This window comes from Odocoileus virginianus, unplaced genomic scaffold (genome assembly GCF_023699985.2).
Source record: "Odocoileus virginianus isolate 20LAN1187 ecotype Illinois unplaced genomic scaffold, Ovbor_1.2 Unplaced_Contig_8, whole genome shotgun sequence".
Classification (NCBI taxonomy): domain Eukaryota; kingdom Metazoa; phylum Chordata; class Mammalia; order Artiodactyla; family Cervidae; genus Odocoileus; species Odocoileus virginianus.
Genome location: NW_027224325.1, coordinates 193,188 through 206,278, shown reverse-complemented (window position 1 = coordinate 206,278; position 13,091 = coordinate 193,188). Strand labels below are relative to the sequence as shown.

Sequence of the window (13,091 nt, the reverse complement as noted above, 5' to 3'; positions counted from 1 at the left end):
TTCTAGAATCCCATGGACAGAGGAGCCTGGCTGGCTACAGCCCATGGGTTGCAAAGAATCAGACACGACTGAAGCAACAACTTACCATGCACACAGCCAATTACATTCATGTTCTTCTTTGTGTACTTTACTAAATTTACTCTCTAATAAAAAGTGAGACTACAGCCAGCATGCCCTAAATGAAATAGAAGAACGTACTAGCTTCCCTATGTATTTTTAAAGATAGAAAATGGAAGTTTTTCAGAAACAGACGCATAGACTTAGAATGAACTTACGGTTGCCAGGGGGAGGATGAGGGAAATGAACAGTTAGGGAGCTTGGGGTCGACATGTATACACTGCTATGATTAAAATGGATAACCAACAAGGACCTACTGTATAGCACAGGGGACTCTGCTCAATGTAATGTGGCAACCTGGCTGGGAGGGGAGTTTGGGGAGAAGGGACGCATGTATATGTATTAAGTTCTTTGCTGTCCACCTGAAACTAATATAACATTGTTAATCGGCTACACTCCAATACAAAATAAAAAGTTTTTAAAAAATAACGTGGCTAACATGTAGATCCACTGTCTTCCAGGTACATACATTTTATGAATATTACTTGATATGATCATTAAACTATCTCAGCACCGTAATTACTTTTTTTTCCTTGTGATGAGAACTCTTAACATCTCTTAGCAACTTTCAAATATACACTATTATGTTATTAACTAGCTTTATTGTGGTGATCATTTCACAATACATATGAATATCAAATTGCTATGCTGCACACCTGAAACTCATATGTTATATGTCAATTATATTTCAATAAACATTTTTAATTAAAAAATATAAGTTTTTCTATGGTTGTGTCAGAAGATTGTCTTAGATATTACCTGTACTCCTAATACTCTTGTAGGTATTTCCCCCTTGGGTCAATCAACATCTGTATATCAAATTAGAGGTGTAACCCACACATGGAAATGGAAATTGGTTTGAAAAGGAAAAAGCTCAATGGTTCTCAAAGGAGAATACTGAAAGTCATTACCTTTCAAATAAAAACATACCTTTTAGATCTCCCTCTGATTTTTCCACCATATTTCTTTGGTTCAGGTTCCTGAGAAGAGGCCAAAGAAGACTCTGCACAAGAATTATTTTCACAGTATTTTTCGTCACAGTTTCTTTCTTTATATGGCATAACGCCAGATTCAGATAAATATCTGAATGTCCTACGAGGTTTTGGCAAAGGATTTATAGAAGGTCCACATTCTTGTCCCTCAGGCTCAGAGTAAATGTTTTCTAAGCTCTTCGTTACTCCATATGAACTATTCAGAACTCTGAAATTCAGTTCTTTTTCTGAAGAGCCACAATGCTCTAAAGCCAAATTTAAGACTTTATCTGGGGAAAGTGCTTCTATTTTCTTCCACAATATTTGTGAGGTATAGAAATTTCCCGGAGGTAATGAAGTCTCTGGATCTAAAACTTGTTTCCAGTTTTCAATTTGTTTGACCCGAGAACACACCCAGTTGGGTTCTGATTCATTTTTAAATAAGCGTGTATCATTATATTCAGGTTTTCCACTTTCATCCTCACTTTGATTGTGGCTTTTGACATCTTCATTAATACTTTGAACAATATTTTGAGTGTTGGTTACATCCAACTTTTTGCTCTTTCCCTCAGTAATAGGCGTTTTCTTAAGAATCTCTTGATTACAGTTATTATATCTCACTCCAAAGTCCTTTGGATGCCACTTATCTGGGTTAGATATACCATTAGCTCTTCCTTCCCACTGGGAAATTTTTTGCTTGATGTTTTTGCAGTGGCTTCTTGACAGTGTATGAACAGCAGAACGAGAAAAGCCAACATCCATGTTTGCAGTTGGGTGCATGACAAACAATGAATTTTACTAAGGTTCCATCAGAAGTCACTGTGAAAAACTATATTCATTATCTCAGGAGTTAGAATCCAAAACATTCCAGTATTTTCCTTTCATCTTTAACTTGAAAATCTTTTTTTAAAAAGAAAAATTCTTATCATCGATCCTTGTTGAAAATGGCTACAGCTCTATTTTGAATAATCCTATTAAAATGAGATGAATATGTTAACACAGTTTTATAATTTCCTAATTTAAATTCCACTAAAACACTGCCCACCTATCCCTAAATAACTCACTTATATTTCATATGTAAAGATGTACCTGTCATCCATTAAGTAATTCAACTTCATTAAGGCATTCCTAAGATAGTGGCATAATATTACAGAGAAAATATTATTTATGGTATTTCTCAAACTACCTGCTTTCATGTTCTGCATATTTCCTAATATTAAATAGAATGAGGTTTTATAAGAGATTATAATAGTAGTATACAACATTATTTTGTAATAAATCAATTCTTTTTTTAAAAGAAACTTTAATATTTATTGACTGATTGATTTGGCTGCATATTGGGTCATGAAGGCTTAGCTGCCCTGTGGTATGTGGGACCTTAGTTCCCTGACCAGAGATTGAACTTGCATCCCCTGCATTGAATTTTTAACCACAAGACCACCAGGAAAATCCCCATAAATCAATTATTTATGAAACTTTCACTTAATGAAACAGGAGCAACAGAGTACTATCAGAAATACATCTCAAATACCAATAGTTCATGTATAATTTCAGAGGAAGAGTCAATTAGTCTGGAAACACACCAATAGCTGATTTCCTTTTCTAGTCCTATGTTGACAGATAATATTAGTTCATCACATACCCTTATTTCAACCTTGCTATTAGCAGCCCAGAATTTCATATTGTTTTGTTTTTTAGTTGCTAAGTCATGTCCAACTCTGCCACCCCATAGACTGCATCCCGCCAGGCTCCTCTGTCCATAGAATTTCCCAGGCAAGAATACTGGAGTGGATTGCCATTTCCTTCTCCAGGGGATCTTTCTGACCCAGGATTCAAACCCACATCTCTTGCATTGGCAGGCAGGTTCTTTACCACCAGGGAAGAATTCCATATACACAGAGCTAAAAGGTGCCATCAACTACCAGTTACTTTGAAATGTAATTACTTATTTCATCACTAACTGAACTTTCCACATCTCTGCCACCACATCCTTGACCCATATCAGCAAAAATACTTACAGCCACTGTCACATCCCTTCCTTTCATGCAGAGGCTTCGCTCATTTAGGCCCATTAACTGTTTCCTCAAATGTAAAGTTTGGCAGAGAACTTTTCCTAGTAACTGAGTAAGGATCTGGTCTCAAGTTCTACTGTATACTGGTTAAAAATAGCAACTGATTCAATACTTCCTGAGGCAGGGGTCATCCTTCCTTGAGCTTTGTCTGTGTGGCCTTGATTAACAGGCAGGAAAAAGTCTTGGCCCAGCTCTGTCAGTGTCCCTGACCAAACCGATACATATATGACACACACATACACAATTTATTGTAGGCAGAGCAACTGCTAATCAGGACTTCTATCAATTTAAACTATTTCTTCAAGTTTGTAGAAAAACCAACTCTGCTAGCAAGTAAACTTTGATTAGGGTCTGATGCAAAGAAAAAGATGTTTAAAAATCTTAAGAAATTAAACTCACATGAGTGAAAAAAAAAACCAAAACATAGCACCTAAATATAAAAGCTGTTGTGCAGAACTCTTGACAAGAACTCTTGACAAAAGATGAAAGCTTAGACTCTGAACCTCAAATCAGCTTCTACTGCTCATTATTAAAACTCTGAAAATCCTCTCCTACTTTCTGGTGTTTACAGAGGATTCCTAAGGCTTTTTAAAGGTGTCTTTGAGACTCAGGTTTTCTTCACTACAGACAAAATAGGAATTTTTTTCTCTTTACTGTGAGACTAGTTGAGGTTTTGATACTTCTTGTTAACTTTTTCATTACTCTTCCCTTGTTAATGTGTTTTAAGTATGAATGGGTCAAACTGAGAAGAAAAAGATGAAAACTGGTTGGGCTAAAAAAAAAAAAAATGTTTAACTCGAAAAGTACTGGCAACAAATGGAATTTGTTGTCTATGGAATCCATATACAAATATAAATGATGTGTGTTCATGGTGTTTCAGGGGCAACAGAGCAGCATAGCACCATGGAACTCCTAATGTATTAATTGGTAGGCAGCGTGCGGAGAAATACTACTTTCTCCTAAATGTATGTATTAATACATGGCAACTTTTTAAAATTGACAAACTATTTCAAAGCCAAAAATTTTTAATGCATTCTAATTAGATTGATGCCTTCATTGATATTATAGAGAATCTATCTTTATACATCAATGCAAGCTCTAATTTTTGCCAAATTAAATTTTTTTGAATGTGACTTGCTAATCTTATATATAAACTGTGATTTTGTCCTATCCAAAAAATAAGAATCACCAAACCAAGAGTTGCCGTTTTTTCCGTACAGGCATCTCACATCTGATGGTCCTTTTTAGCCTAATTAAACTGAGTTGCTTTGCTACCCACCCCTTCCTCTCCCGTGGCTCTCCTAGCCTGCAACTGTAGCCCGCCAGGCTCCTCTGGCCATGGAATTCTCCAGGCAAGAATACTGGAGTGGGTAGCTATTCCCTTCTCCAGGGGATCTTCCTGACCAAGGGATCAAACTCAGGTCTCCTGCATTTCAAGCAGTTTCTTTACATTCTCAAAGTTGATTTTAAAATTGATAAAAGGGCATACTTTTATTTCTGGCTACACTAGGTGGTATGCAGGATATTAGTTCCCCAATCAGGGTTCAAAGCAGTGCTCCCTGCATCGGGAGTGTGGAATCTTGACTACTGGACTGGCAGGGAAGTCCCTAAGAGTATATTTTTAAATGGTTAATTTTTTGTTATGTGAATTTTACCTCAATCAGAAACATTGATGAAAGGGACCAAGAAGACTCCCACTTTTGGTATGACATAATAATTGGACTAGACTTGCCTTCTCAACATAGATAACAATAAAACTGGTCAATAAATAAATGCTTTCAAATATTGGATAACAGCAAAGAACTCTGATTCTTGAAAAAGAAAAACAAATGAAGTGGACACAATGGCCCAGTTTTCACCTTCGAGGTTCTTTTCAAAAAACAGCATAGAACATGGTAATCATGCCCAACCAAGGAAAAAGAGACCAGCGTGTGGAGGCGCAGAGGCAAACGGAACCTTCAGGGTACAGTATCAGAGAGGAGGGAGTAGCACAGAGGAAAAGCTCCAGAAATCTGAGGATCTACTTGAGTCGTGGGCTGAATATGTACAGGGTAATGTGCAGGGTAACACTGCACAAGGCTGGACAACAAATTACTCGGAAAGAACAGCTAATTACCCAGTAAGCTGACTACTACCCAGAGTTAACAAAGGTCTGGGCAATGTTCAACTTCCAATGATCTACACGAGGGAGGCCTTGTCAAATAGCCAGTAATTCAGTAGAGACAGTAGGAGGTCATAGCTTCCCAGATGGACTACATCAACCCTAGAGTGAAGGATGCTTTGCAGCCACCACAGAAAAGCTTTAAAAAAGCCTTAAAAGGATCAAGTTGACTCAGAAGTAATTTAAATACCCCCATAAACAAAAGTCAATAATTTTTACATGACACCAAAATCTAGACGTGCTGCAATGTAACATTTACAATATCCAGCATCCAATCAAAATTACTAAACATGTAAAGAAGCGTGAAAATGAGACTCATAATCAGGAGAAAAATCAGTTAATAGGAACAGAACCAAAAGTGACAGACATGATAGAGTTGGCAGAGAAAGGTTTTAAGTCAAATATTTTAAATATATTCATAAAGTTAAAGAAAAATATGAACATAATGAGTAGAGAAACGGAAGATATAAAAAAGAAAACAAAGAGATTAACTTCTGAAGCTTAAAAACACTTCATCTGAAATGAAAAGTTTGCTGGGTTATTTGAACAGCAGATTTATATACTGTAGGGGAAATGACCAGTGAAGTTGAGTAAGTAGTAATAGAAACTCAAAAACTAAAACAAAAACTGAAGCACAGAGAGCAGGAAAGGTTAAAAAAAAGTCTACTAGAAATGAGGGGGTGGGAGTCAGGGGACAAATATTTCAAGAAATAACAGCTGAAATTTTTCTAAATTTGATGAACACTCTTATCCCATAGAGCCAAGAGGCTCAAAAAGTGCCAACAGGATAAATATAAGGAACGCCCTACTAAGGCAAACCATAATCAAGCTGCTGAAAACTGATGATAGAAAATTCTTAAGAGCCAAAGGAAAGGATATATCTTACACACAGGAACAACAGGGTGTATCAGAAAACAATGGAGGGATTTCCCTGGTAAGTCCAGTGGCTAAGACTCCAAACTCCCAATGCAGGGGGGCTTGGTTTGATCCATGGTCAAGGAACTAGATCCCACATACTATGACTAAGAGTTCACATGCTTCATCTAAAGATCCTGCATGCCACAAGGAAGATCGAAGATCCTGCATGCCGCAACTAAGACCTGGTGCAGCCAAACAGATAAATTAAAAAAAAAATTTTTTTTAAAGAAAACAATGGAAAATATTTAGGGACTTTCACAGAAGTCCAGAGGTTAGGACTTGCCGACTTCACTGCCACAGCCTGGGCTCAGTCCCTGGTCCGGTCCTGTCCTGCGTGCTCAGTTGCTCAGTCGTGTCTGACTCTTCTGCGACCCCACGGACTGCAGCACGCCAGCTCCTCTGTCCATGGAATTTTCTAGGCAAGAATACTGGAATGGGTTGCCATTTCCTACTCCAGGGGATCTTTCTGACCCAGAGATTGAACCTGAGTTTCTTGTACAATCTCTGGTCAGGAAACTAATATCCCACAGGCATGCGACGCACCCCCACCCCCAAAAAATTTTAAATGCTAAGGGGGGAAAAAAAAACTGTGAATCTAGAATTCTAGACAAATCCTTCAAGACTTGTGAATTTGTCACTGCTGATCTGTACTCAGGGCCAGTGACATAATTTGTCGGCCCCAGGACAAGATGAAAATGTGAGGCCCCTTATTCAAAGTGCTTTAAAGGTATATACAAAACTTCTTCCTTTTTCCTGCAAGTCTCCCTTTCAACTTGTCTCAGTTTTAAATTGATTACTTAATGTTTTCTGTAAAAAATTTTTTTAATTTAAATCATTTGCAAGCTTTTACCATTCATCTATATATTATAGAACACCATTTTAAATGCAAATATCAAAGCATGTAACTTGAATGCAGAATCAGTGAATGTAAACAATTCCTATTTTGTGGCCTGTCCTGATGGGCTACTCCAGCTAGCCACAAGAGACAAATGTAGCCAGATTCAGGAAGGTTGGAAGGAGGATGAGAAGGTCCCCTCAGGCATGGGATCTAGTCAAGAGAATGCTCTCAAGCCTAGGGATACTTGGGAGGCGAGTGCAGATCCTCACAAGAACCTGGGAGCCCAGTCCTGTGATGTGGGGTGTGCACATGCTAACCTGGGCCTAATGGCTGCTGGAATCCCCTGCCTGCTACCCACCAAACCAAGAGGCCACGCTCTAGCTGAGGCAAAGTCTGGGCGAGTACAGTCAGGTGTCTCCCCATTTCACAGGCCTGCCTCTTTAACTCATGACAGACAGGTAACCCCAGACAGTCTTTAAACCTCTACCAGACCACATTTGATTTCTGGATGGCGGTGGGCAATAGACTTGCCCCTGCAAAAGCAACACCTCTGTTTGGTGGCTCGCCAGATACATCATGGTGCTGTCAGTATGGGGTGGGACAGCCATTTATACATCCAATTTCAACCCTCAAACACCCAAGCGTCTGCTGAGAGTACAGGGTGGCAGTCGTCAGAGGGTACAGGTGAGAAAAGGGCAAGAGGGCAGGGCCAGATACGCCAGGGAGTCAGAGAGAGAAGACAGCTGGAATCTATACTAGCAAGATGGCAGGAAGGCAGACTGTTTATGAAGTGTGACTCCAAGCCCCTAGTGCACACTACATTGTCCAATTAGACTTCACTTACAAAACTCAAATTCAAAGGTAACATTTATCAGATTTCTAGATGGCTGCTGCATAGCATAAAATCCCACAGAGCCCTTCTAAGTGTGGGAACCTGTGTAACTACACTGATCACATGCCCATGAAGCTCGACCTGCTTACACCATAAGAAATGTTACAGAAAGTTATCCAAATTGAAGAAAAATGATACCAGATGGAAATCCGGATATAAACAAAGAAATGATGAGAATCAAAAAATGCTACACATAGATAAATAAAAAACACATTGGACTTCCCTGGTGGTCCAATGGTAAAGAATCTGCCTGCCAATGCAGGGGACACAGGTTTGATCCCTGGTCTGGGAAGATTCCACATGCCACAGGGCAACTAGACCCGTGATTCACAACTAATGAGTCTGTGCTCTAGGGCCCTTGTGCAGCAAAGACCCAGCGCAGCCAAAAATAAATAAATCCATTTAGAAAAACACATTTTTGCCATTATTAATCTCTAAAAATGATTGACTATTTACAGTAAACACAATAAGGTACTGTGGAATTTAAAATAATGTCAAAATAAATGTAAGACAAGAAGACAAAGGAGGGAAAGAAAAATGGAAGTACAACACTAAGTTTCTTACTTTACATATTAAGTGGCACATTACTTGAAGGGGATAGGTTGAAGTAGTATGGTGTAAATTCTAAAGCAACCACTAAAAGAAAAACAAGCAATAGCCAAGAAGTTAATAAAAAATATTAAATGAAATTCTAAAAAATACTCAACGCAAAAAAAGATGTGGGAGTGAGAAGAGACACAAGAAAAACAGCAACCACAAAATAACCACATGGGACAAACAAAAAACGAATAACAAGATGATATACTTAAATATGACCATACCAATAATTATGTTTTATAAATAAGCTAAGTTTTAAATAAAAGGCAAAGATGATCAAACTTGATAAAAAAGCAAGACCTAATTCTACACGTCTATAAATTGCACTCTGAATAAAAAGACATAGATCAAGTTAAAGTAGAGACAGAAATACTGAACACTATAATAAGAACACTGGATTGTCTATATTAACATCAGACTCCTGGGCAAGAAAATTAGCACAAGCAAAGAGAGACATTTCAAAGATAATAGAGTCAATTCATCAAGAAGAACTACAATCCTAAATGTTTATGTACTTAATGATAGAATTTCAAAATGCAAGAACCAAAAATGTCAGAGCTAAAAATGACAAATGGACAAAACCACAATTTTAGTAAGTATTTCATCACTGTTCATCAGTAGTAATTGACAGAAAAACAGAAAATCAGTAAATATATACAAGACTTGAATACTACTATCAACCAACTTGACTTATAATACTACTCTCAACAATATAATTCAAATACACATAGAACATTTACCAACAGACCATATGTTGAGCCATAAAATAAGACCTGATAAATTTAAAAGGATTGAAATCATTTTGAGAATGTTTTCTAACCCACAATGGAACTGAATTAGAAATCAGTTATAAACCAAAAGGAAAATCCCCAAATGCTTGGAAATAAACACTTATATTACAAAAGGAAAAAGAAGTTTAAAAACAATGAATGAGGATATTATTTCTTGGTGTTTTAAGCTGGAACACATTTTACCCCATTAAATTTCAAGTTATATTTTAATTTTCTCTCCAGATTAAACGCTCTAGTTTAACATGTGTCTAAATTATTTTACAGCCAATCCAGCACAAAATCTACTGTTCTTTTCAAAGTTACATTTTTCTAAACCATGCAGTGAAATTTGGGTGTCATCATTTCACCTAAGACATGAACAATAAATGATTTAATGTTCTCCCTCAAAAAGGAAAAAAATAAACCCAAAGCAAATGGAAGAAAAGAAATAATAGTGAGTACTGATGAAACAGCAACACATGAATAATGGAAAAGTATTAATAAGACAAAAAAGTTACTTAAAAAGGTCAATAAATTGATAAACCACTAGGTAGATGAAATAAATAAAAAAGAGAAAAAAAGGACAAATTAGCAATATCAGGAATGAAAAAGGGGGCATCACTGCAGATCCCACATTAAAGGACTACTATGAATAAGTTTATGCTAGTAGATTTGACAACTTAGACAAATTTCTTGAAAGAAACAAAGTGACAAAACTGAAGTAAGAAGATCTAGGAATTCTGAATACCTCTATACTTACTTTAAAATTAATTTAAAATTTTTAATTAAAAACCTTTCCATAAAGAAAACTCCAGGTCTAGAGACCGTCACTGGTGAATTTCATTAAGCATGTAAAAAATAATACCAATCTTATACAAACTTTCTCATAAAGCAAAGAGAAACACTTTTCAACTCATCTTATAAGGCCAGCATCACCCTGTTAGAAAACCAGACAAAGATTTTACAAGAGAAGAAAAATAAGACTCATGAAAAAAATGCAAAAATTCTTCTAAAACATGAGCGAGAAAAATCCATAAATATAAAAAAGTGACTAAGTACAGTTTAACAATGATGCAAAAGCCATCACATTTATGACATATAGGAAATAAAAAACACTCACACTGGTCAAAATGGCCATCATCAAAAAGCCTACAAATAACCACTGCAGAGGGTGTAGAGAAAAGGGAGTCCTTGTAAACAGTTATTAGAAATATAAGTTGGTGCAACCACTATGGGAAACAGTATGGAGGTTTCTTAAAAAAAAAACTAAAAATAGACATACACATCAGCAATCCCACTTCTGAGCATATATCTGGAAAAGATGAAAGCTATAATTCAAAAGGATACATGCACCCTTATGTTCACAGTGGCACTACTTATAATAGGAAGATACGGAAACAACCTAAGTGCTTACCAACAGATGAATGGATAAAGAAGATGTCTGTGTATACACACACACACACACACACACACACACACAATGGAGTACTACTCAGTCATAAAAAAAGAACAAAATTTGCCATCTGTAACAACACGGATGGACTGGGAGGGTATTATGCTTAGTGAAATAAGTCAGACAGAGAAAGACAAATACTGTATGTTATCATTTACAGGCAGAATCTAAAAACTAAAACAAATGAATGACTCTAACAAAGCAGAAACAAACTCACAGACAGAGAAAATATCAGTAGGGAGACGGAAGGAGGGGCAAAATAAAGGGAGGTAATTAGGAGGCATAAAGTACTATGTATAAAATAAATTAGCTACAAGGATATATTGTACAGTACAGAGAATATAGGCAATATTCCATAATAAGTATAAATGGAGTATAATATATAAAAATTTTGAATCAGTTTCACACTTGAAATTATTATATTATTATATACCAACTATATCTCAATTAAAACAAACAGATGCAGAAAAAGCATTTGAAAAAATTCTTACCCATCCATAATTGGAAAAAAAAGAACTCTTTAGAAAATGAGTAATCAAATTTCTATAATGTAATAAAGGGCATCTATGAAAAAAAAAAAACTGGTAATATCATACTAAGTGGTAAAAGACTGAACACCTTTCCCTTAAGACTGGGAAAAAGGCAACAATGCCTTTTTTCCCCACTTTTATTCAACCCTATGTGAGAAGTCTTAATGCCATAAGGCAAGAAAAAATTTTTTTAAAGTTTGGAAAAGAAAACATTTCTGGGGCAAACAACATGATGATATATTTAGTCAATCCCAAGAAATCCACTATTACAAGCTAGAAGAATTCATGAGAGAATTTAGCAAGGTCTCAGGTGACTTCCCTGTAGCTCAGACGGTAAAGCGTCTGCCTATAATGCGGGAGGATCTGGGTTTGATCCCTGGGTTGGGGAGATTCCCTGGAGAAGGAAATGGCAACCCACTCCAGTACTCTTGCCTGGAAAATCCCACGGACAGAGGAGCCTGGTAGGCTACAGTCCATGGGTCTCAAAGAGTCAGACATGACTGAGTGTGACTTCAATTTCGCTTTTCAGGATACATGGTCAGTATTTAAGATTTAACTGTATTTATAGATACTGAAGAGTGCTAGAAAATAAAATTTAAAATACCATTTATAGCAGCATGAAAAACAGGAGATAAATACTTAGGAGTAAAAGACTCACACACTGAAAAGTACCAGATACTGCTGAGAAAAATCAAAGAATAATTTTAAAAAGAAATATACCACATTAATGAACTAAAAGCTTTGATTTTGTTATGATGTCTGATTGTCTCAAAATTGAGCTGCAGATTCAACACAATCCTAATCAAATTCATAGCAGGCTTTGTAGTAGAAACTGACAAGTTGATTTTCAAATATATATGAAAATTTAAATGACCTAGAATAGCCTAAAATTTTCAAAAATAATAAAGTGATTTCAAGGCATTATAAAGCTGTGGTAATCAAGACTATGTGTATCAGTGAAAGCAGAGATAAATGGATCAATAGAGCAGTGCAGAGCCCAGAAATAGACCCACATGTATTTTAGACAATTGATTTCCACAAAACTGGAAAGAAGTAATCTTTTCAGTAAGTGGCACTGGGACAAATGGATATTCATATGGAAAAAATGAACCTCAACCCTTACCCATACCATGTACCAAAATGAACTTGAAATGTACAAGAGTCCCCTCCCTATCCATGAAGGGTACATTCCAGTGGATGCTGAAATGGCTAATACCAAACCCTATATATATTGTTTTGTCCTGTAATGGGTGGGTAGCAGAAATAGTGTGGATTCTCTGGACAAAGGATTATTCATGTTCCCCAAAGGACAGAGCAAAATGGTGGGAGATTTCGTCATGCTGCTCAGAACAGCATGCAGTTTTAAAATTATAAACTTTATTTCTGGAATTTTCTATTTGGTATTTTTGGACCACAATTGACTGTGTGTAACTGAAATCACAGAAATTGAAACCACAGATAAGGGAGGATTACTGTATCATAAACCTAAGCCTAAGAGCTAAACCTATAAACCTTCTAGAAGAAAATACAGGGAAAAAAAAACCCTCTGTAACTTTAGGAAGGGAAGAGATTTCTTAGACTACAAAAAGGCATAAAGGAAAAAACTTGCTAAAATGGACTTGCAAAATGAAGATCTTCTGCTCTTCAAAATATGTTTTAAAAATGAAATGGCAAACCAGTGAGAAGTGTGATACACAATACATACATCTGACAAAGATTTAAATTCATTACATAAAGAACTATAACAAATGAATGATAACTCACTGAATTAA

The 13,091-nt window shown here is 36.4% G+C and overlaps 1 protein-coding gene across 2 annotated transcripts in view; it reads right to left on the bottom strand.

The window, feature by feature from the left end:
* DENND2C (DENN domain containing 2C) overlaps positions 1-13,091 on the bottom strand; it is an 88,624-nt gene that overhangs the window by 38,632 nt on the left and 36,901 nt on the right. For both annotated transcript variants that reach the window (XM_020875855.2, XM_020875857.2), the window contains exon 2: positions 1,048-2,059. In XM_020875855.2, coding sequence (XP_020731514.2) covers positions 1,048-1,868 — 821 coding nt within the window. In that variant the 5' untranslated portion in view covers positions 1,869-2,059. The remainder of the gene's footprint in view (positions 1-1,047; positions 2,060-13,091) is intronic.